Source organism: Erythrolamprus reginae, chromosome 1 (assembly GCF_031021105.1).
Source record: "Erythrolamprus reginae isolate rEryReg1 chromosome 1, rEryReg1.hap1, whole genome shotgun sequence".
NCBI classification, from domain to species: Eukaryota; Metazoa; Chordata; class Lepidosauria; order Squamata; family Dipsadidae; genus Erythrolamprus; species Erythrolamprus reginae.
In genome coordinates, this window is record NC_091950.1 from 131,505,001 (window position 1) to 131,530,845 (window position 25,845).

A 25,845-nucleotide genomic window follows, 5' to 3' on the forward strand; every position below is an offset into this window, starting at 1 on the left:
AAAGACCAAGGCTGTAACTTGAGATGGGTGTGTGTACAGGGGTGAGCTTCAAAATTTTTAGCAACAGGTTCTCTGCCCGGTTACTGGATGGGTGTGACCTCGTTGGCTTCCTGCACCACGGCAGGGAGGTGCGTTTTCTCCCTCTTGGGGTTCTGGAGGCTCTTGGGAGGCCTTCCAGAACTTCTGCCCTCTGTGTGCTCCAGAGGCATTCTTTGAGCCTCCAGAAGGGAGAAAACGGCCTCTCCTGGGCTCCAGAGGCCCTCTGGAAACCAGAAATCGGCCCATTTCTGGCTTTTCAGAGCCTCGGGGAGCCGTTTTTTCGCCTTTCCCGAGCCTTCGCATGGACCGTGCCCTAGACTTGCATCCAGAACAGGCTGGGTGGAAACTCCTGGGAGGGGCATTGTGGGTGGGGCCAGTCAGGAGTGGGATTTTGGAGTTTGCTGAACTGTGCAGAATCTTCACCAGGAGGATCACCCAAACCCAGAGCAGCCCACTCCTGGTGTCTGGAGTTCCTGAATCCATCTTTGATAGAAGAGAAACAAGGTCTTTGTGACATAAAGCATCTTTGTCCAGCTTAGGTTGTACCTCTGCTTGGATGGAGGTAGCCTTGCTTGATAGTCTGATAAATTTTATTTAGATTACAGCAATACAGTGGAACCTCAAGATACGAACTTAATTGGTTCCAGGGAAAGGTTCGTAACACGAAAGGTTCGTAAGACGAAACATTGTTTCCCATAGGAAACAATGTAAAGTCAATTAATCCGTGCAACAAAAAAAAAACAACCGCAAAAAAACGCTGCCGCCCGGCTGTCACCTTTAAAAACAGCCGGGCGGCTTCCCTCTCTCTCTCTCTCCTTCCTCCCTCCTCCTCCTCTTCCTCCTCCTCCCGTATTCCACCTCCCTCCCAGCCCGCTAGGCAGGCCAGTGGTCCCCGTCACGGCGGCCCGATTGAGGGGCCGGCGGTCTCCGCCAGGGAGAGCTTCCTGGCTTTCGTTCTTGTTGGATTCGCGCGTTTTCATGCCCAGGAAGCTCTCCGAAGTGAGGAGAACCGCCGCTGTCGCCGCTCGGCCGCGCCTCCTCGCCCGCCGCCCGCCCGCCTGCCCAGGATGCAGACCTGCTGCCTCGCCCTGCGCCTGCTGCCGGCCCGATCCTGCGTCTATTGCTTCTGGGCTGGTTCCATTCTGTTCCCTACCGGCCCGATTGAGGGGCCGGCGGGAGGAAAGCGAATGCCTCTCTTCGTTGCGCTGCCTGGCTGGCAGCGGAAGATGTAAACGAGCCCACGGGGCCGGTCTCCGTGGCCGACAGGGAACGGAGCCTTCCATGGCGGCTGCCTGCTGGGCTGGTAAGAGGGGGAGCCGAGCCCAGCCCCGTGAGCTCGGTTACATCTTCCGCTGCCAGCCAGGCCATGCTGGTGGAAGCGCAACAAAGAAAGGCACAATCTTTGGGGTTTTCGCTGGGGGGGGAGGAAGTTAGGAAGGTCCTACCTCTCCCCCCAGCGAAAACCCCAAAGATTGTTTGCTGCCATACGATTTAGCAGCAAAGTGACGTGGATGGATGGAAAGCTGAAACAACCCGGTTTCAGCTTTCCATCCCTTCACGTCACTTCGCCGCTAAATCGTGTGGCAGCAAACAATCTTTGGGGTTTTCGCTGGGGGGGGGAGGAAGTTAGGAAGGTCCTACTTCTCCCCCCAGCGAAAACCCCAAAGATTGTTTGCTGCCACACGATTTAGCAGCAAAGTGACGTGGATGGATGGAAAGCTGAAACAACCCGGTTTCAGCTTTCCATCCCTTCACGTCACTTCGCCGCTAAATCGTGTGGCAGCAAACAATCTTTGGGGTTTTCGCTGGGGGGGGGAGGAAGTTAGGAAGGTCCTACTTCTCCCCCCAGCGAAAACCCCAAAGATTGTTTGCTGCCATACGATTTAGCAGCAAAGTGACGTGGATGGATGGAAAGCTGAAACAACCCGGTTTCAGCTTTCCATCCCTTCACGTCACTTCGCCGCTAAATCGTGTGGCAGCAAACAATCTTTGGGGTTTTCGCTGGGGGGGGGGAGGAAGTTAGGAAGGTCCTACTTCTCCCCCCAGCGAAAACCCCAAAGATTGTTTGCTGCCATACGATTTAGCAGCAAAGTGACGTGGATGGATGGAAAGCTGAAACAACCCGGTTTCAGCTTTCCATCCCTTCACGTCACTTCGCCGCTAAATCGTGTGGCAGCAAACAATCTTTGGGGTTTTCGCTGGGGGGGGGAGGAAGTTAGGAAGGTCCTACTTCTCCCCCCAGCGAAAACCCCAAAGATTGTTTGCTGCCATACGATTTAGCAGCAAAGTGACGTGGATGGATGGAAAGCTGAAACAACCCGGTTTCAGCTTTCCATCCCTTCACGTCACTTCGCCGCTAAATCGTGTGGCAGCAAACAATCTTTGGGGTTTTCGCTGGGGGGGGGGAGGAAGTTAGGAAGGTCCTACTTCTCCCCCCAGCGAAAACCCCAAAGATTGTTTGCTGCCATACGATTTAGCGGCGAAGTGACGTGGATGGATGGAAAGCTGAAACAGGCGAAAGGCGAGGAAGCCTATTGTAGCAGCTGCCACAGCGGAGACATTTGGGGTTTTGGCTGGGGAGGGAGGGGAAGGCAGGAGGTCCGGCCCTTCATTTGCCCTCCCAGCAAAAGGCAAAGCCGCGCAGCTCCGCATCGCCGAAGGAGGCTTAACCCCACCACTCTGTCCCACCCCTCGGCCGTATCCGGCATAACTTCCTCCTGCCTATCCCCGCTCTTCTGCCGGCCACGGCGGAGGGGTGGGACAGAGGGGTGGGGTTAAGCCTCCTTCGGCGATGCGGAGCTGTGCGGCTTTGTCTTTTGCTGGGAGGGCAAATGAAGGGCCGGACCTCCTGCCTTCCCCTCCCCCCCCCAGCCAAAACCCCAAATGTCTCCGCTGTGGCAGCTGCTACAATAGGCTTCCTCGCCTTTCGCCCGTGCCTGGCGGGAGCTGAAGAGTGCTTTGCCCAGTGCAAAGTTGACAGCAAGCAGCTCCGCAGTCCCGAAAGGAGGCTTAACCCCACCCCTCTGTCCCACCCCTCGCCCGTGGCCGGCAGAAGAGCGGGGATAGGCAGGAGGAAGTTATGCCGGATACGGGCGAGGGGTGGGACAGAGGGGCGGGGTTAAGCCTCCTTTGGGGACTGCGGAGCTGCTTGCTGTCAACTTTGCACTGGGCAAAGCACTCTTCACCTCCCGCCAGGCACGGGCGAGGGCGTGGAAGCTTATTGTAGCTCGCCCATGGCCGGCAGAAGATCGCTCTTGCCCGGCTTCCCCGCGAGGCATCAGGTCAGCATTCTGGGCGGGCGGGCGGCGGACGAGGAGGGGGAAAGCCTCCTGCAGCAGCTGCCACAGCCGCCGGCTTCCCCGCCGCCCGCCCCACAGAATGCTGACCTGATGCCTCGCGCGGAAGCCGGGCAAGAGCGATCTTCTGCCGGCCATGGGCGAGCGGCAGGGAGTCGGGGCTGCTGGCAAGCGCCCCAGCCTGGCTGTGACCTTTTAAAACAGCCGGGGGGCTTCCCAGGAGCCTCCGGAAGCCAAACGCCAAACCCGAACTTCCGCGTTCGGCGTTGGGAGGCTCCTGAGAAGCCGCCCGGCTGTTTTAAAAGGTGACCGCCGGGCTGGGGGGCTTCCCAGCACCCCCCCGAACCCCGAACCTGGAAGTTCGGCAAAAGTTCGGGATTCGGGAGGTTGCTGGGAAGCCCCCCAGCCCGGCGGTCACCTTTTAAAACAGCCCGGGGGCTTCCCAGGAGCCTCCCAATGCCGAACCCGGAAGTTCGGGTTTGGCGTTCGTAACTTGAAAAAAGTTCGTAAGAAGAGGCAAATTTTTTCTGAACCCCGGGTTCGTATCACGAATTGTTCGTAAGACGAGGGGTTCGTATCTTGAGGTACCACTGTATATTATAAATGATGTTTTCTTTGAAGGTTTGCAAAATTCAGTTAATACAAAATATGATGGCAAAACTGGAACTGTGTGATATAAACATACTGCAGCTATATTTGCAATCTTCACTAGCTCCCATTTCATTTCTAATTCCAATTTAAGTTTCTGATTCTTACCTATAAATTCCTTCAGGGAATTAACTAAAAGTATTTTTTCTGTGTTTTTGAGAGGATTATTTTAAATATAAGTTTTTTAAAAAAACATGAATAATAAATGAGCTTTGCTGGTGACTATCAGGATATTGCAAGCTACTTTTAGGGGAAAGTAGGGAATATTTTCTAGGAGAAAGTAGTTTTATCATTTGATTTTGGAATTTTCTGATAAGATGTATTTCGGTATCATTTGGGGTATAATTTTCTGCAGGTCATTTTATTCAGCCAGGTAATTTTTCTGTAATGTTTGTTTATATTGCTCTGAATTTTGTAATTGGGAATCACCATATACCATATGAAAATATATTTCCCTTTGAAGACATTGTATGCAATTCAGAGTGCTATGGATGGATGGGCTTGATTTTATTTATAGAAAATAACTGTTTTTGGTTGATCTGACTATTATTGCAGTATTTATATAATGAGCTTTTACATGGTTATGAGAATCATTTATATGTTGACTTGGACTCAATTAGAATAGAATATTCTAATTCTAATAGAATTGAATTGAATTATGTAGATGTTTTTTAGCCTGGGAATTTATATTAATTGAAATAATACCTTAAAATTCATTTCTTTTATGGGTGTTTTTTTTTCTTGTAGGCAAAATTGGCAAAAAACTATGGCATGACGCGCATGGATCCATACTGCAGAATACGACTAGGTTTTGCTGTTTATGAAACGCCTACTGCTCATAATGGAGCCAAAAATCCTCGATGGAACAAAGTTATTCAGTGCACTGTCCCCCCTGGGGTAGATTCTTTCTATCTTGAGATATTTGATGAGGTAAGATTGAAAAGGGTAGTGGTGGTGCTTTAAGTACTTTCACAATACCTTGCCATTTAAGATTAGATCAGAGTACATATGCACATACTATTATGTGCATATGTACTAGCCGCCCCGAGTCTTCGGAGAGGGGCGGCATACAAATCCAAATAATAAATAAATAAATAAATTATAAAAATAATTTCTGGTATTTTGCAAGTCATTTGCAAGTCCTTTTTATATAGTAAATCAGTGTTGGTTCAGCTGATTTGAAATAATAATAATAATAATTTATTAGATTTGTATGCTGCCCCTCTCCGAAGACTCAGGGCGGCTCACAACAACGATAAAAACAATATTATATTGGCACAAATCTAATATTAAAAAACTAAAAACTCTATCATAATTAAAAACCAAACAGCACATACATATCAAACACAAATTGTAATAAGCCTGGGGGAAAGATGTCTCAAATCCCCCATGCCTGGCGGTATAGGTGGGTCTTAAGTAGTTTACGGAAGAAAAGGAGGGTGAGAGCAGTTCTAATCTCCGGGGGGAGTTGATTCCAGAGGGCCGGGGCCGCCACAGAGAAGGCTCTTCCCCTGGGGCCCACCAGACGACATTGTTTAGTCGACGGGACCTGGAGAAGGCCAACTCTGTGGGACCTTATCAGCCGCTGGGATTCGTGCGGTAGCAGGCGGTTCCGGAGGTACTCTGGTCCACTTTTTTAAAAACCAAAACCAAAACCCTAATCTACATGGTTTGTAATAACTTCCATTTTCCTTTTTCTTCATTCAAATCTATACTGTAAAATATACATTGCTCTGCTTTGTTTTATCTGAAGAAAAATAGGATACAAAACATGCCCCAAAGAATCAGCTTGGTGTCGTGGTTAAGAACTCGGGGGAGAAAGCAGGAGACCATGATTTCTAGTTCTCCCTTAGACACAAAGCCAGCTAGGTGACCTTGGGCCAGTCACTCCACAGAAGTGGAAGCAAACCACTTCTGAAACACTGCAAAGAAAACAGCAGAGACTTTTCCAGAGAATCTCCAAGAATCAGACACAATTGAAGGGGGGAGGGAAATGTGCGATAGTAGGACGACTTTTTGTCAGTCATTGTCTTCTATGTCAATCCTCTTTGAAAAATCAACATTAATACCATGAAGAAGAGTGTATGTTTATCTGGCTATAGAAAACTAAACAGCAATCTAGACACTGGAAGTGTCTCAAATTCCCTCTTACTTCTCCTGAAGGATTAAGTGAAAATTGCTACAGATCTTATCCAGAGACTAAAATTCAAAGCAACTTGATTTATAATATTCTTGTCTGCCATAGAGATTAATAAAATAATAAAAGCTTTGTGTGTTTACCTGCACATATTTGAGCAAAAGTGAAAATTTTAATCTATTTGGAAACTTGTTTCTCAAATACATTAACTTTTTACATGTTTGTTTGTTTGTTTGTTTGTTTGTTTGTTTATTTATTTATTTATTTATTTATTTATTTATTTATTTATTTATTTATTTATTTATTTATTTATTTATTTATTTATTTATTTATTTATTAGATTTGTCTGCCGACCCTCTTCGTAGACTCGGGGCGGCTCACAGCAATAATAAAGACCATGTAAAAACAAATCTAATAATTTTAAAAAACACTAATTACTGTTCAGCAATGGGATATTTTTCATATAATCATGCCATAATGCTTCATGGTCTGGGGAATCCAGAGCATGGTACCATGATCTTTCGAGACTGAAGGATATCAATGCAATGCTAATGCTTGAGAGTATCTGGAAAGTACATATAGCTGGGCATATGAAAGCAGGAATTCAATCAATGTGATTAATGTGGCCTGAGTTTAATGCTTCATCTGCAGGTAAGCTGACCCTCAAATGTTTAACCAAAATACCACAAAAATGAGGCACCTAAAGATAATTTCATGGCATTTTGGTTAAAAATCCAAGGCTCTTCTTAGCCGCAGGTAGACTTATATGTAGGTACATACGAGATATACAAGTACTTTAAAAAAATATTACCATATGGATAAGTCCATCAATAGGCAAGCTGAACTTATTTTTTGAGGTGTATTTTGACACCTAAAATTCTGGGTTTATCTGAGTGGATATGGTAATATTTCTCCCTCTAAATTGACTTAATTTCTTACCTTCTGAAAAAAGGGGTTGCAATTTTATATTACTTCATCTGATCTAGCATTTAGGAAAACCATCTTTTGGAATATATTTCTTCATGTATTTAGTTTTCTTCTATTTTCAGAGAGCTTTTTCAATAGATGATCGCATTGCTTGGACCCATATTACTATTCCTGAGTCACTGAAACAAGGAAAAGTAGAAGATGAATGGTATAGCCTGAGTGGAAGGCAGGGAGATGACAAAGAAGGAATGATTAACCTGGTCATGTCCTACACGGTAAGCTAGGCAATTTAAGCTAGCTGGATCATAAAATACTGTTTAATGGAGAATAAGGGAGATAGAAACTATTACTAGCTAGTGATGACTTATTCAGATATTGTGATACGGTTTCCATTCCAAATTTTCAATGAATCATTAAACTTTCATTTTTTAAAATTCATAGAGTACTCATAAATTAAGAAATACCAATAGAATGATGGCAATTTTTCTTCAAAACAAATCATGGAAAACTTAGGAAATGAGTAAAACTTTAGAATTTTTAAATAAAGATGCCTCTCAATTGCATATTTGAGTCATATTATTGTATTCTGCTTAGAATAATTTCTAAAATTAGAATTAATTGAAGATCTTTCTTGAATAATATGGGACAGATATTGATTAGGGATGGTAAAAAGTTATATTCTAGTCCTGCTTTAGCCATGGAAGCCAACTGGGTGATCTTGGGTGACTCAAAACACTCAGTCCAACTTACCTTAACAGAATTGTTGTGGAAAATAAGAGGAAAAAGGTGTGTGGTATATGTTTGCTATGTTGAGTTATTTGTAAAAATTATAAAGTCCAGATACAAATAAATGAATTTTGCCTTTTGGATATTGCATATTGTTTTCTATAAACTCTAAGAAGAGCAAGACTGCCAGAATTACAGCCAATCAAACTGCTCTTCAGAAATCATTTTGGAATAATTTTAGAAACTTTGTAATGTTTCTTTTATATTCTGAAGTAAAATAATACTTAAAATAATACTTAAGTACCGGTTTTAAGTTTGCCAAAACTGATTGGAGTAATTTAAACTCTGCGTAAAAATTATAATATTTCCCTTTAAAATATTTTCCTGTAGGCTCAGGAGCATTTCTCTGATTTTTTTTGTTCCACCAATCTTGTTACAGAATTCATTGATTCAAATTGTTACTAAGTGTAGTACAAATGACTGGTTCCATTGAAGAGTTTATGTAAATACTTTTGTTTCCACCTGCCTTTTTTATAGTATATATTTCAAAATATATTTTTTCTTATTATTCTATTATTTCCTATTTGAAATCCAGTCTTTACCAGCTGCTATGATGATGCAGCCCCAGCCAGTGGTCCTGATGCCAACAGTATATCAGCAAGGAGTTGGATATGTACCTATTACAGGTATGATACAATTTTCCATTTTTAATGCACACTCAAAAAAAAACCAATTTTGGGGGATGGGAAAAGGGATGGGAGAAGTTGTGTTCTCTGAAGTAACTGAAATATTGAATGAGGAAACATAATTTCAAGATAATAAACATATAACATATTTTTCGGAATATAAGACACAACCCCCCCCCCTCCAAAAAAAGAGGGTGGAAATGTTGGTGCATCTTATATACTTAATACAGCCATTCTTGGCCTGAACCCCATTCCTATGTCCCATTTTTGCAAAGGCAAAAATGTTTTTTTTCTTTCTTACCTCTTTGAAATCTTGGTATATATTCACTTGTACACCAGTGCGTCTTACAGTCCGAAAAATATGGTATGTTGTTGAAGTTGTCTACAAGGTTTCAGTGAGGTCAATGTAAAATTATATAGTATTACTTTAGTTTTGATGTAATTCTGAACTCATACTGTGAGAATGAGCCTCGATGAGTTTTGGGCTTCCTTTGGGCCATTGTATCACACCTCACTCTTAAGTGGAGCAAGAAAGAGGAGATGGAAGCTTGTAATTCCAGTTTAAATAAACTGCAGCTTGCTAAGTAATCCCAACTTGATCAAACTATTATTTGTTTAATTATGAATATTGGAAGCAAAATAAATTCAAACTACAGTGTACTTCCACTAACTGTATCCAGCGTATTCACACATAATGCTAAGCAGAGGGTTAAGTGCCATCAAATTGACTAGTGGGTGATTTGCTTGGCTTGTCCCAAATGTCTGATGAAATGTTTTGACTCCTAAGGCCCATTTCTAAAGTATCTGACTGGTTGTTAGAAAATAAGCTGTTCAGGAAGAAGGTCTGTATGTGTTAGACCAGTGATTTTCAACCTTTTTTGAGCCGCAGCACATTTTTTACATTTACAAAATCCTGGGGCACACCACTAAAAATGACATTCTAACACAGTACATATTGTACATATAGTTAATAATTTAGTTTCTAACTATTATTTATACTCACTTAGTGTGAAACCTGGGCCTGTTTCAATGAACACAAAAGCGCAGGAATGGTAGAAAGACACACATGAAGCTCTTTCTCAACAGTTCTCAATCTCTCTCTGTTTTTAGTTTTTATCGCAGTCAAGCTCAGCTCACATAGATATGTGGTTGAAAACGGGAGCAATCTTTGTTGGCCAGAATGGGGGACTCCTTGGTGACAGATAACCAAAAACTGTCCAAAGGAAGATCAGCAAACTTTAGCTTTAAACCACGATTAGAAATCGGGGCCACAGGGAGGAGTAGCAGCTTCAACTACTCGTCACGGCCACACAATGACAAGTGTGTGGCAGCCTGAGCGGGGACCTTCCTGGGTGTGGATGAGAGGCGGTCTGTTATTGGTTCATCGCTAGTAGTTGGGATGAATCCTAGAAAGTGATTGGTCAGTGAGTGTTCCCTGTGCCTCCACTTTTCCTGCCGCTGATAGCTGGAGAGATTGAGGGGATTGTTTATATTCAAATGGATAAATGGCCTCCGCGGGCCATAGTTTAATTTCCCCACGGAACACCTGACCATGTCTGACGGCACACTAGTGTGCCGTGGCACACTGGCTGAAAAACACTGTGTTAGACAAATGAAACTTCACCGGCTTTCCCCTATCCCAATCCATTGCTCAATATATGCTCTTTGGATGTAAAAAAAAACAAGCCACAAGCAAAGATACAGTTATTTGAAAGCTTCTGCCAAATATTCTAAGATGGGAGGCCTGAGGAAGGAGTTCAATACTGGCCTCTCCTCTTAAATTTATTGCAGAGCTTTGGACAAGATAAAATAAATGAGTTTTAAGTTATGATTATGACTGTGCAAAAATGGCAATTGTGGTATCACTAACTACCTTATAGAGACAGGCCACAGTTCAGAATTCCCCCCCTTTCCCCATGGAGGGTAGACATATAAAAGGCCTAAGGTTTGGTTTTTAATAATAAGTTAATAATAGTGTGTTCCAAATAGCAATGCTAGGGCAGGCAGAGTGCACTGCATTTTTCTGTCTTGTTCTTCTACATTCACATAGTTCAACAGGCCCTAAGGCATTTCAGTGTCTTGTAATAATAAAACTACTTTTTAATATTGCTGGTGCTATATTAAGTTGTAATAGATGTCTGTCTGTTGTTGAAACTATCACAAGTAGCATATTTACTTTATTCAATTTATTTTTCCATGTCAGCAACATTATTATTATAGGTAATCTTGGGACTTTTCCCCAAGAAGATGTTTCACCCTGCCTGCCCCCAGGCGTTGCTTTTTCTAGTGCTGCTATGCACGGATTCTTCTCAACATGAATACTTTTTAAAAATGAACTTTTATGGCATGTTTTGCAAATAAGCAATATGTTCTACTAACTTTTGATTAGGCATATAAAGACAAAGAAGTGTTGTATTAGGTGTAAAAGACCATGTCCACACGTGAAGGTTCAGTTTAAATAATGTATTGCTAAAAACCTGTGCACAGAAATCTTCTCAACTAATGGTTGGCACTTGTTTAGAGTTAGATAAGGGTCAACAGTACTCAGGGGTGGGGGTTGGCCTTAAGTCTCTAATGGCTCCATAGGGATTCTAGGCTCCAGGTTCTGCCATCCTTTTTCCTACATAATGCCTCTGTTAATTTGGAATATTTGATGTTTTTTTAAAAAAAAAAGAGATATGTATTCTCATACTAATACTAACAGCTGTCTCTTTTCCATTGCTGTTGCTGTAGCTAATGTTCCAGTTCTCATATCTCATTGGTCTGTTTATCCTCTCGGTCTTCTCAGCAGCTTCCTTTCTCTCTTTTCTCCTTGCTCTCCATTAGATGCTGATTCTAATGGACTTGGCTTTTTCCCATTCTTTTCTCTCCCCCTCCCCCCTCCAAATCACCAGATCCACTGTTGCCTGGAATAAACAACCCATTTTCTCCATTCTATGGACCAAAACAAATGTGTTTCACTTTTGGCATGAACTACTTGAAACACAATTATTCCATAATGCAATTGTTTATGCATGGAAAATAGGTACTCCTTGTTTAGCAGGCAGAGGTGGGGACTGGCAACATGGTTGTGAAGTGAAGCAATCAGGAAATGAAATCTTAACTGTGGTAATGATATTACTTCTGCTTTCCTTTTCTTCTCCATCGTGGGTGGAGCCAGCATTCAGGATGGGTTGTCTTCATCCACTCAGAATGAGGACCAAGTCTGTTATTTTTAGCAGCTTCGACTCAGTCCTCAAACTGGATGGACTTGACTATCTTTTCTCCCTTCCTGAATACTGGGTTTTCTCTCTTGAAATTTGTGACTATTTTCCATTGTGAGTTTTGCCTCATATTTTAGAGACTAATTGACTAAAGTGCTTTTCCATCTGCCCGTTTGGCAGTCAAGCTTCCGCTCCTGCCGCAACGCTCATTTGCGCCCCTGATTCGTCGTTGACCATCAAGGGCTTGCCCTGGTCTGCCTTTGGAGCTGCGAGATCCCTGAGCTTCAGGAAATGGCTGTATGGACATTCAGGGGACGGTGTGGCATCGGAAGTTCCCAGCCGGGTGGTGATTACCTTGGCGTTAGAGCGCGCTGACTGGCTTCCTCACCCATGATTTAGCAGGCAATTTTGTGACACAATTAGTTGGAAAGCAAAATGACCAAGGCATTGAACAGGATTGCTCTTTTGAAGCCTCTCTTTTTAAAACTGATTCTGAACTGTTTTACTGATCTACTTAAAGGACTTCAGAAGATAAGAGTGAAAAGATATAGATTGGCAATGACACAAGACCAAAACTGAATTTGACTAAGTGCTGGTACAAGCACAGGTTGTACACTACCAAGTATCAGAAAAAGCGGTCAAGGATATGCACTTCTCTAGTACATAGTTTTAGCTGCAACTCTATTCAAAATAACCTAGATATTTTTAGGGAAGGAAGGATGGGATATTCTAGGGAAGAAAGGGTGGGATATTATATCAGATGCCAGCAAGATGAATTTGCAAATTTCAGGTAGGGTTGGTAATTGAGTGGAGCCATCTGAGGCAAATGGAGAGAAACCTAAAAGAAAAACAGATTTCATTGTGTTTTATGATGATGAAATTATATTGCATTTTATTATTTCTAACTCTATACTATTGTAAGAGGGCATTAGAGAAATTGAATGAATTAATAAATGGAGTGATATATAGTAGTCACCTGAATTAGAAATTAGCAAATCTTATAGTACAAAAAAGCAAATTTTTGAGGCATTGGCTATTAGAATTCATGTTAACTTTGTCAGATATATGAAACGTTCTCTTCAGTATACAAATAGCAATCAATTAATGTCAACAGTGCTGTATCAAAGAGTTGAATGTATTTTAGAATTTCATGCAGAATACATGAAGATTTCTAGATGAATACATATAGGGATCAAATCCCTTCTTCAGTCCATCACTCAGCATTAATTTACCCATGTTGAGATAAATGCTTCAATGACCTTTATATAATCATATTATTAATATATTTGCCTTATTTCTATAAGTTTTTTTAATGGATAAGTCTTCTGTAGCTCTTGAAAATAAAAACTATAATTGATAAGACATTTCTGAGTTAGAACAAGAAAGTTGGATGGGATGAGTCAACAAAATGAAGACATGCAAGAGAACAGACTAGAATGAACTAAAAATGTTCTTCCAGCCTCTTGCATTAAAAAAAAACCTAGCCGGGGGTTCAACAGAACTGAATAATTGTCCTCCAGTTTACAACTTTTTCTTTTTAAGGAAGGTTATCAAAAAGGTAATTGATTTGCAGCTTTAAAAGGATTTTAGAGGACATGAATAATCTAGATTGCTTTTAGTCTGGTTTCTGGCCAAATGATAATCCTGAGATAGTATTCTTGTTGATGATTGGATGGCAGATATTGGATCCATCCCGGCCTTCCTTGATATTTTCCCAGCTTTCAGTATCATCAGGCTTGGTATCTTTCTGGACAAGCTAAGGGAGTTGGGAGGGAAATGTTATTGTGTTTTCCCTCCTTCTCTGGGATAAGTTCCATGTGCTCTTGGTAAGTGGTAAGCAATCTAATCCTAGGCCAGTGATGGCAAACCTTTTCCCCCCCTCAAATGGCAAAAGCGCATGTTGTATGTTATCGCACATGTATGAGTTGCCTACATGCATACATTCAATGCCTGGGGATGGTGAAAATGCCCCCGTCCGGAGGCCTGAAACAACCCATTTCTCATCCTCTGGTGGACTCAGTAGTCCCATTTTTTGCTCTCCCCAGGCTCCAGAGGCTTCTCTGGAGCCTAGGGAGGGCAAAAATGCCTTCTCCCATCCCCCCGGACACTCTCTGGAAGCCGAAAATGCCCTCCCAGAGCCTCCGGGTCAGCCGAAAATCAGTTGGTCGGCGTACACATGCACATTGGAGCTGAGCTAGGGTAATGGCTTGTGTGCTAGCATATATGGCTCCACGTGCCACCTGTGATTCGCCATCACTGTCCTAGGCCCATGCTTTAGGGTGTGCTTCAAGGCTCTAAGTTTTTTTTTTACATCTACATGAAATCTCTAGGAAAGTATATCTCTGCTCCTTCCCATCCAAATAATGCTGTTCTGCCACCATTTCCTGGTGTAGATACCTGAATTGGAAAGAACAGATTTTTGCTCAACTCTGGCAAAATCAAGTGGCTGTGGGTTTTGAGTCGCTTTGACTGAGAACTGGAATTTTCCATTTTTAGAATAGGTGGGAGGGAGATTGCACACCCCTGCTCAGATCCAGTATGTGATTTGGGGGGTTCAAAGAACAGGCAGCAGCCAGGAGTAAGAGACCCTCTGCAAAACGTCTATGGCAGTTGTACTTACTTGTTACTCATGTCCTTGTTTTACCAATGCAACTCTTCTATTTATAAAGTGCACTGGTTCACTAGCCCTCTGTACAATTGAAGGTGCAGTTATCACATAGAAAGTCCTTCATTGATCATAAGCAGTATCTTCGCAGAACTGCTTGTCTATTTTTTTTCCCTGCATGCCCCATGTAGGAGTGGAAATTCTTCATGTCCTGTCCTTGAAAAAAAAAACCTGTACCTGAGGCATGCCTTCTCTGTTACAGCATCTGCCCCATTGAAAGGTCTTGCCCCACCCAGAAAGATTTGACTAGTTCTGGCCCTGTTAGCCTTTTGAAAGTCTTTGAAGACTGGATGATCCCTGGGGCATTGAGGCCGGGATGTTAGATGAGTTCATCCTGCAAGATAGAATATTTCTGGTTATTCTCATGGGGTCCATTGGGATTTTGTTTTTATTGTGTCCTGCTTGGAGTCACAGTTTTTCAAGAAGGACTAAATACTGAGAAGATTTTGTATAATAGGTTCTGCTGTTTGAGGAGCAAAATCCTAAAATTTAATATCTGAAGGGTAGCTGTCGGAGGTTTTTTCCAGCTTTCTTCCTACAAAGGTATTTCTCATATAACACAGAGTAATATCTGCTTTCCATGTCTTATTCTTTTCCCTCACTTCATCCGTCCTTAGGGCTTGAATATTTTGCTCTGGGTAAGTTGTCTTAATTCTTTTTGCATTCCATCCCATCTAACAAGAATTCTGCATGATATTGTATAAGTTGATTTTTATTTGTATGGTATGCTTTATGTTGGAATGCAGAACATTGCAGGAGGATGTCACAATACGTAATCTCATTAGTTAACACATTCCATTTTTAGTAGGTAATAGAACCATAGCTATATGGAAATAAAGTAGTGGTTACTCGAGAAAGATTATTTAACAACTACAAATCTTAACTTAATTATAATGTATTCATCTTTAATACAAATACTTTATTATTTAAATGAATATATCTAATTCATTTAAATAAATACACTTAATAATCATTATATTAGCAGATCAGAAGATATAGTACCAACTTCTGTATTATCACTAGAAGTATATGCCTTCTCATCTTTCATTAGTTTGGCCAGATTGTACTGAGATTAGGAAGAGTGAAAGATTAAAGGGATGAAGAGAGAATTGTTTTTTTTCTTAGAGCAGAAAAAGGTGGCTGTCAGAAGACAATATAGGGATGATGGAACAAGTTGTTTCAAATTTGAGAAAAATAAGGCTGTGTCATAATATTCCAATGAAGTTGGCTGTGTTTCAACAAAACAAAACATGGGATATATTTAATGCTTGAAGCATTTCCAGAGTTTAGTTACAGGGAACAATAAGGATTTGAAAAAAGCCTCTTACTCCTTTACTTATGACTTTAAGACCACCAAGCGAGATTGATAGAATTGCTTGTTATCCTATCATCAAAACTGTGACTTTTCTAAAACATTTTTTTTACAAATAGTCATAGATAAGAATGGAAACAATACTTTTTAAAGGATTTTTATACAAATAGCTGCACAAGTTTACGTTTATTGGATTTATATGTCACCCCTCTCCAAGGACTGGGGCGGCTTACAGCATATAAAAAGACAATATACATCAAAATCCAAATAATTAAAACTAAAAGTTACATCTGAAAACTAAAGAACCAATTAAAATACATACATATCAATTCAGTCAACAAAGCCACTATACATTAATCAGCCGGGGAGAATCTAATGACGCCAGTTGAATAAACATCCAACATACAGCATGATTTCATTTCAGCATAGTCTATGAACAGCAGCAGCAGCAGCAGCACGGAAGATGTGCAGAATACAATAGAACCCCAAAAACAACACACAGCACACACATGAATTTTAATATGCCCTCAAAACATGAGCAGTACTAATTTTTGGATTTGATATCAACCATGCAGAATTGCCTCTGAATACAGATTCCCAATACAGTTTCATCAAGGCAATTTGTCAATTAGGACTTACCATTATTTGTATTTCAGCAAATGATTAAGTCTCTATTGTTTTTGCCTTACTTTTTCTTTTCTGGGCATTGAGGATGGAACTGTTCTTGATACTTGACTGGCAGAGCTGGACAATATACATTAATAACCAACCCAATTAAAGCACCCTGAATTCTTGAATCATTGCAAATAAGTAATATTAAAAATGAATCTCTTTTATTTGGAGCCTGGAAAAAGCCCAGCATTTAGAATAGTCATTAAAATTAGAAATAAAAATGAGCAACACTCCTTTTACTGGGCAAACATTCTGGAAGTTAGTTCCTGAATTTTAATTTTTTTTCATACTTTCAGAGAAAGGAATTTGCTTAGTTATGTATTTTGTTAACACTTAAAAAAAAATAGTTGGAAATAATGTGCCTTTTTTCTATACCCTTTACTCCCCAAAAAGTGACCCTGTCATTTTAGTGCACAAAGTTGATATAGCAACTTCTTCCAAAGTTGATATAGCAAAGTGAGAACTGAAGCATAAATATGCTTTGTGTTGTATATAGCAGTGGTCCCCAGCCTTTTCAGCTCTGCGGACTGGCGGAGGCAGGGGCAGAGGAGATGTTTGCACGTGTGTATGCTCCACTTTTCCAAATGCAGTTTTCCGCGCTTATCCGCTGCTTGTGCAGCCCAGGGTTTGGCGACTCCTGGAAACACTCGTTCAGGATATTTGAATGTGGTGAAGTAACATTGTGTTACCCAAAAGCATTCTAAAACTTGGAGGTAGACTTAACTTGAAGTAAGTTTTTGTTTTGTTAGGTTCTCAATTAATTACCTTAATAAACAGTTCCATTGTGGTGTTTTCTGATGAGCTGTACAACTTCAAGGTTTATTTTAATGTGTGTGTATGTGTGTGTGCAGAGAGAGCCATTGCTTAAATATAGATACTTAAATATACAGTTGGTCCACGGGGGCAGTGATGGGCATATTACAATATGTCTCTGTGTTATTTCTGTTTTGTGAGCTGTACTGCTTGCCAGTTGTCTTATAGGTGTAACTCACAGTTCTGATTTTCACCTGTAAAGTTATTCATGGTATAGGATCTGGTTATCTATCTTTAAAGGTTTCTTTCTGTCCGCTAAGTAAGAATGGGTAAAGTGGACATAGTCCAGGTTCTTCAATTTAACATTTTAAATTCTTCAAATTTAGTTCTGCTCCCAGGCTTGGAGAGTAGCTGAGGAACCCCTTGGCACTTTTATCTGAGGTGGGGTTTGGATGTCTGGATATTATGTTGGCCCAGACATTCAGAATTTATTGTTTTTTCTGTCTTGTCATTATCAGTTGTTTGGAGTTGGGCAGCCTTTAAATTTAAATAAATAGAGTCTAATTGGGAGAAAAAAAGTTTCAAATAGTAATATGATCATTTGCTTTATTTTACCCCAAATATGCTTACATTTAAGCCTCTTTACTCCAAGACACTACTATGGGAATCTGGAACCTGTTAGATTCCTCTGCACCCTCCCCCGCCCCCAAAGAGTTCTATTTTTGTAACTAGTATGTTTTACAAGTTACAAAAATAGGAAGGAATAAAAATGAGCTGCATTTCCACTGTCTCTCTTGCAACATAGTATTAAATTCATCATTAAAAAGTCAGTACTGTATTGTGACATCCTTACTACAGCATAAAATGTTCAGTCAAGCGTCTTGAGGAAATGCTCTTTGCTAGATTAAATAAAATGCTCAGTCCTCCGAATTTGAGAATAGTCAGGCTAAAAAAGAAATGCAAAAAAAAAAAAGAGAAGACAACAAGAAAAGCAAAATAGTACAATCCTTCTCTGGTTATGATATGCTTTAAATATTCATCATAATCTTTAGTTTGGGCAGGGGAACCCTCCCCCAAGAAAACAACAAATACAGCATTGAATCAGATATAAAGCTAATAATGAAGCTTGGAAAGTTCTCTTCCTCTTCGATACATTTGAAAATATTTCACAAATAAAATATTGTATTTTTCCTATGGGATCAAAAGTTGTCACAAGATAATCAGAATATAAAGGCACTTGACTGTATTAGAATATTGTCTTTAAATTTTGTAATGTTTTCTGCATAATATGAATTGATTTATTTTTTATACTGTATTGCTTTGTAAAAATATCATGCATTATCAAACCCATTGCCATTTTTTACGTTTTCATTTCATTTAAATGCCATTGCTTATATCTATACGCTTCTCACTTTAGCAAAGCTGATGCACTTGCCAAATTAATTTTATAAATTTTGAAGAGCACTTTTAAAATGGAAAATAATGGACTATGGACAATTCTGTTTTCAATGCTTTATTGATTATTCTGTACTGCACTTGCTTATTCTGTACTGCACTTGCTTAGGTTAGGTTTATTGGATTTATATGCCGCCCCGAGTTTGCGGAGAGGGGCGGCATATAAATCCAATAAACCTAACCTAACCTAACCTATTTAAATTCAAAAAGCAATTTGGCAAATGATTGAAGTGTCTGTTTTGATGTAAAACACATTTTAATGTTAGTTTGTATTAATTGGCAATATTGATTTTCAGAATTAAGTTACTTGAATGAAGGTATTATTGAACTGAAAAGAGGCACAAGATGAGTTGGCATTTTTAAAAACAATGTTAGTGGCAGAGTAAATCTGAAAATTAGTTATGATTTTCTAAAAAAATGTGTCTCTGGAGGTTGCTTTTTTGAGGTGCTTTATAATTGTGTACTTATTTGAGATTTTTTGATATTTGATATATGCTGCAAAACAGCATGCATAGCAGTATGCTGAATGCACTACAGTAAATGTACACAGAATAACATTGGATTATGGTTTGTAACAATCTGAACTACTACCCACATTGCTAATTTCAATATTGTGGGGACAACTTCTGCAAGTTAGGTTTCTGTGGACTAAGTTGTTTTTTTCACTCCCACTCCATCAATTTGATACTTATCAGAAAATCTAATAACTTTCAGTATTAGAGGTATCCCTCAAATATAAAAACAAGATAATAAGTGCACAATACAATGTTGTAATGCCATCTCTTCTTTATATTAAGTTATTTTCTTAAAGTTGTGAACAACTTACCATTATCGTGGGTGTCTAAATCTAATTATAGCTTTAATTCAGAAGTTGAAATGATTAATATTCTCTGTTTCTATTTTCATTACTGATTAACCTTTCAATAGTGAGAAACCAGCTGGACTGAGGGCTTTTCTTAATAGCAAAGTTTGGTTTATTCATTATTTTTCCAAAGACAAAATAACAATTCCTACTAGTTGTTTATTGTTCTGTATGGCGTCTTATATTTATATATTTTCCGTTCTTCCCCTATTCTTGTCAGATTCTTGTTTCCTTTGCCAGTTTCTTTGATTCAATCTAAAAATAATTGGAAATAGTCAATTTTCTTTTTTTATCTTTTCACTACTGCAAAGCAGGACTGATACCCAGAAAGTATTATTGCAGGACATGGGATTCAGGGAAGTCCTGGCTAATTGCCTTGAGAAGTTGGCAACCATTTTAAAGGATCAGCACTTCTTTGTTCTGTCTTAACCATATTAAGTACTTAAAACAGAAGAGTGTATACCTTGCCTGACAAGGTATAGTATGGTCTTTGTGACGTCAAAGCTCCCCCCATGGAATTCCCTATTGGGATTCCCCACCTCCTTTCCAGCCTCCAGATCAGCCGAAAATGGTGCTCCACCGAGCGCCGCCGCCCAGCTGTAACCTTCTAAAACAGCTGGGCGCTTCTCGGCGGCCTCCCGAACCCAAACCCGAACTTCCGAGTTCGGCGTACAGGAGAACTCCGAGAAGCCCCCCAGCTGTTTCACAAGGTGACAGCCGGGCAGTGGCGCTTCTCGGCGGCCTCCCGAACCCGAACTCGAAAAGTTCGGGTTCGGGAGAACGCCGAGAAGCCCCCTGGCTGTTTTAAAAGGTGACAGTCGGGCGGCGGCGCCCAGCGGAGCGCCATTTTGCGATTTTTTTTCTTTTTGCACGCATTAATCGCTTTTACATTGTTTCCTATGGGAAACAATGTTTCGTCTTACGAACTTTTCGCCTTACGAACCTACTTCCGGAACCAATTAGGTTCGTAAGACGAGGTATTACTGTATTCAATTAGAATATTTCATTCATTCAGATCTAGGATGTGTTATTTGAGTGTTCTCTTTATTCTTTTGAGCAGTATATTTTATTTTCAGTGGTGGTTTTTCATATTTAAATATGACCATATCACAAAGCTAAATGGTTGTTTAGGATTGTAGCACCAAGCTAATTGTTTTAATTCGTGGAAATTCCCACCCTTTTAAATGTCCCAGTATTCCATGTAAGAATGGATTCTAATTAGTCATAAGCAGAGTGAGAATCCAGTTTCCTACATCTGTCTGACTTGTAAAAGTATTGGTCATCATTTAAATCATTAGTTAAGAAAACTAAATTTAACTATTTAACCTGTTAGTCAATAAAATTCACAAAATCAGGATTTTTACTAATAGAAATAATACCAGTAAAAGACATTACCGGTATTTTGTTTAACATGACAACACAACATTCTATAGTACTAGCTTCATTTTTAGAAGGTGTCTTATAAATATCATTTATATGCACTATAAAGCAGTGGAGTTTCAGATTACTGATGATCAACAAATATAATGATTATTTGGATACCAGCAAGAAGATGTATTATTATAAAGATGTTAGGGATTTAAACCAATTTGATTTTGGTTAATTGCTGTGGATGATGGTAAGTTACTTGTTTCATGATGTACTAGGAGAACAGCTTTCACTGATTATTATATTCTGTGACTCTTATCACTTCCAATGTTCACCAACATCTTTCATACAACCTTAATGATCCAGAATTGTACCTGGTGTTTTATTGTACCTGCTTAAATGCTTTTTATTTATATGTCTGGAATTAACTGAATTTTTTAAAGGGGAGATTGTACACACTGCAACACATTTTAATTCATTAAGATTTGGTATTTTCCAATCAGTCTCCATTCTCTTGTCTTTTTCCAGGGATGCCTGCTGTTTGTAATCCAGGCATGGTACCTGTAGCAGTTCCACCACCTCCAATCAACCCTCAACATGTATGTAATGAAGAGGATCTAAAATCCATCCAGGACATGTTCCCCAACATGGACAGAGAAGTAATCCGTTCAGTACTAGAAGCTCAGAGGGGGAACAAGGATGCTGCTATCAATTCCTTGCTTCAAATGGCAGAAGAGGCTTAGATCATTCTCATACTGCTCTTCATCGTTGTTACTTTTAATTTTGATTTGCCAAGCCAGGAATTTAGTTAGGAAAAAAAATGCCCAAGAAAGCAAACTATCTGAGAGGCTGTGATCCATTTTTGTCAGGGGTGGTCATTGGAATATTGGTTTTTACTGATAACCTTACAGAAACCTCAGCCATTTTATAGCTTTTACTTCTACCCTGTCCGCATTTCTGATAAAAGGTAGTGTTGAAATACCTCTGCCAATTCCCCTCCCCTCTCTTTTGGTTTGCTTTCCAAAACCAACAAAGTTCCTTCTCCACTTGTATGCATAATGCGTTTGGAAGTCCAGGAGTAGGGTGAGTATCAGTTTTGGGGTGAGGGAGACCGCTGTTCTATAAAATGCTTTTATTAAAAGCAATCTTGTCTCTCAAGCAATCCCTTTGGCTTGTGTAGTGATATTTGAACATTAAGACAATTTGTAATACTTCCTACTATAGAGATACTATTATTTGTTTCAAGATACTAGTTTGTTGCAACTTTCACAATTTTACTAACGAGAGATCACTTTTCAATCTACTAATTGGGCACCAATGAAATGTATTTATAATTTTTAATTTGCTTCATGAAGTGCTGCTGTGCTTTTGAACTTACAATCAGTAAGTTCATCATTTTGCAAGATACAGAAACATACAGGTAGCTCTTAGGTTACGGGCATTTCTTCAGCAACCATTCAAAATTATGACAGTTGAATGAAGGGGGACTTACGATGGGTACTTGAAGTTGTGGCTGTTGCAGCATTCTGTGTCATCACCAGCTTCCCAGAAACAAAATCTGGGGAAACTGGCAGGAAATCACAAGTTCCTCTTGCAAATAGTTTCTGCCGCCACCACCTTTTCTCCTAAGGAGCCCGTGGGCGCAGGAAGATCTTATACTCTGTCTCCCACAGCACCTGCCCACCTGCATTCAATAGTACCTGCCCAGAGCATTTGCCTGCCTGTCTTCTGTAGTGCCCACCAGCCTGCCCATAGCTTTTGCCCTTTACTTGCTTGCTTGGGATGCCTCTTTCCATATTATGGCCATGTGAGGTCCTTGCTTACCAGCTGGAATTACTGTTGCTAAGTGATGCGGTCACATGTGTCACATTTTATGGCCATATTGCATAATGGCACAATTGCCATGGTAACCTGAGGACTACTTGTAGGACTACTCTGTATGCCAGAAGGAGACAGAAATTTTCCTGATGTGTTTTTATAATTGTTTGCTCCTATATTTTTGAGAAACTCATAAAATTGAAGCAGTGGAATGTTATACCATTATAAATTTAGCATTCCTAATGTAATATATTTCCTTGTGATAAACAATAATGCTTTGAAAAGAAACATACCTTGTATGGATGAAATTTGCCCTTTTTTTTAACCTTTTGACAATTCATTTTAAGGTATAACATTTCAGTGAGATATTCACTGTTGTAAGGTTTCATAAGATTCCAATTACGGTAACTTTAATTCTGTGAAACATGAAAAAAGTTCATTGCCACAAATGAAGACATGCCACATTTAGAGTACAATCCCAATATACAGAAGCTGTACATAATAATTTTCTATTAGAACTGTAGATCTGTTGGAGGTAACAAAGTTTATATTTGTTTAAAGTTGGAAAAAGTGAAACAATGCACTTTAATAGACACATTTGCTTTTTTTGAGTTTTTTATTGTTTTAAACATTTTTAAATGCTGTCTATAATTGCCAGATTATTTTTTATTTCCTAAAGTGTTTGAAGACAATAAGGCATCACGGTGATCATGGTTTTTATTGCTTTGAAAGAAGAAAAACCTCATTATTTCCCACTTTTTTCTCTAATAGAAAAGATCTATTAGAAATGCTTTATTGTATCATCATGAAACTCCTGGCAGAGCTAGCTATAGTTAAAATATTTATTTTTTTAATTGTTAAAATATATTGAGAAAATAATTTTAAATACCGTATCAGATCCATTTATTGCTTTGTTTAAATTCTAGCTATTTTACTCTCATAAGTTTAATGGATTAGAATTTCTGAATGCTAAATCAATCATTTCCTCTTCTGTTGCTTTTTACATGAAATAAATGATTTTCAGAAGCTCCAGAAGAGGTATGTGTCCATCTAAAAATCAACTGTGTTTCTTGCGCCATAGTTTGCAGTACTGTCAGATTAATGTTACTGTTAATGTCAGTCATGTATCAGTAATACATTGGTGAATTCTTGTGATTTTGTTTAACTAAGACCCTTAAAATATTTTTTTAATCAGAAGCAAGGAGCCAAAAATCTGAAATATACCATAGTACTATCCCAGTGGAATAACGCGAGCTGCATAATATGACTGTAGATTTTTCAGTGATGCTTCACTTGTGAATGAAGTGTCTTTTGGGATCAGGATGTGGCAAGCCATGAAGTAGCTGAAGCTTTGGCACAGTTACTTCATGTACCTTCTAAAGTCTTGTGTTTGCATTTTGAGATGCATTTCTGTACAGATAGTTGGCTTCTGGATATTTATAGAGCCTCGAGGACTGCTGCTTTTTTTATTGTGTGCACAGTGCAGGTCCAGATAAATTTCTGAAGTCTTCATAACACAATTTAAAATTCAAAGAAAGTTTAAACCTTTTCTAGATGTTTAAGCTTACTCAGAGATAGACAGTGAGGAAGATTTTAAAGGGCATGTAAATGAATTGTATTCTTGCTCTTTTTGAAATGAAATAAATCTGCATTCAGATAGATCCAATGGGTTGTTTGGGTTTCTTGCTAAATAGGGCTATTCACCAAAATCTGATTGGCATTTTTCCACTGACAAGGATATTTTTAGAAGAAATCCTCTCATTTTTCCAGAGTACTTATTTGGAAGTGGTAAAGGATCTGGAGGTTAAGGGGAAGGAAACCGGCAAAGACCTTGGCTCTCACTTTGCCATTCAGCCATTTGGGAAGCTCTGCTGGATGGAAAGCTTTCCGATGACAGAGTAGTCCATTCTCAAAAGAGTAGGATGCAAGCATTGCTACAATTACAGCCATGTTTTTGTGTTCATTCCTGGATGTACGTTGAATCTATAAACAAAGTTGGAAATGCTTCCCATGGATTTCAGTGAAATTTGCAAAGTGGAGATACAGATTTCTGAGGTATAGAGCTGAAATGCACCTGTTTAAAGAAGATGCTAGGCGGCATACAACTCTTCCTTGCATTTTTCATTATGTTCTTTGTGACAGCATTTTGTTACACAATCCACAGCATTTCTTCACAGCCCAGAAGCTGTGTTAAAAGTCTGATGTGCATTGACAGTAGCTTTAAACTCACCAAGAATTCCAGACTAGTTAAATTCAAGAACATTTTGCCTAGCTAGATGCTTGCCACCTCTTATTCAATTCTGTCTGACTATGTGCTGATGATTCTAAGCGTTTCCCTTTCTAGATATTATTGCCTGTGTTGGCTGACCTATAATGCTGTACTGAGGGTGTTTTGCTGTAATTCTGAAAACATTTCTTTATTACTCTTATTCATATTCAGCTGTTTGCATTATACAACTTATTTCCCATTCTATCTAATTTAATAAATGTATATCAAATCATTTATTGCCATAGTCTTTTATGGGAGACAAGTTGCTTCAAACCATGACAGCTGCTGAGGCTATCTGTATTCAGGAAGATATAAACAGTCTTTATAAAGCATTGGCAGATTGTATTCAGATACGGAATATCAAGTCCTAAAGGTTCCTTGACTAATTATTCATTTGTTTGTATGTAATGTAATATATCTAAGAATGAAGGGATGCATTATTTGAAGGATGGAACAAATCCACTTAAAATCAGTAACCTTCAAGGACTAGAGTAGTGTACTTGAGTCAAGAAAAAAAATATCTAGATTTGAGTTGATTTTCAGTTAATTCATATTACAGTTCTTTGCAAGCAGTATGACAGGAATAAAAGTTGTGAAAGCAAGTGCAAACTTTACTGAAAACCTTTTACTTCAGCAAATGTTATCCATTTCTTTTTTAAAAATGTTGTCCAATAAGGTAACTCAGTTGTATATCTTCATTATACACTTTTTATCCCCTTAACAAAAAATACAAAAATGAGTAGAGAAATAATAAAAAGGCTTGTTTCTCAGCCCTCTCCAGTCAGACACAGAGAAGGATCTCTGCTGTTGCAGTAACTGAAACAGTTGAGGAGATTGTGCAACTGCCCCTTGTAGATCCGCTATAGGGCATTGGATGTCAAAACCACTAAACACAAGGACATCCCCCCCCATGCCATCCATCTCTTTAAATACCTAATTCCTACAGCATTGATTTATGTCAAAGGACATCTAACCAGGTAGAAGGCCTGTAGTATTATTATCTTCTTAT

At 39.6% G+C, this 25,845-nt stretch overlaps 1 protein-coding gene across 1 annotated transcript in view; it reads left to right on the top strand.

Annotated features, from left to right (window-relative positions):
- Window positions 1–25,068, top strand: part of TOLLIP (toll interacting protein) — a 33,890-nt gene extending 8,822 nt beyond the window's left edge. The window contains exons 3-6 of the mRNA XM_070765057.1: window positions 4,731–4,913; window positions 7,170–7,322; window positions 8,369–8,459; window positions 21,278–25,068. Of these exons, the coding sequence (XP_070621158.1) occupies window positions 4,731–4,913; window positions 7,170–7,322; window positions 8,369–8,459; window positions 21,278–21,492 (642 nt within the window). The 3' untranslated portion in view covers window positions 21,493–25,068. The remainder of the gene's footprint in view (window positions 1–4,730; window positions 4,914–7,169; window positions 7,323–8,368; window positions 8,460–21,277) is intronic.
- Window positions 25,069–25,845: the final 777 nt, after the last annotated feature.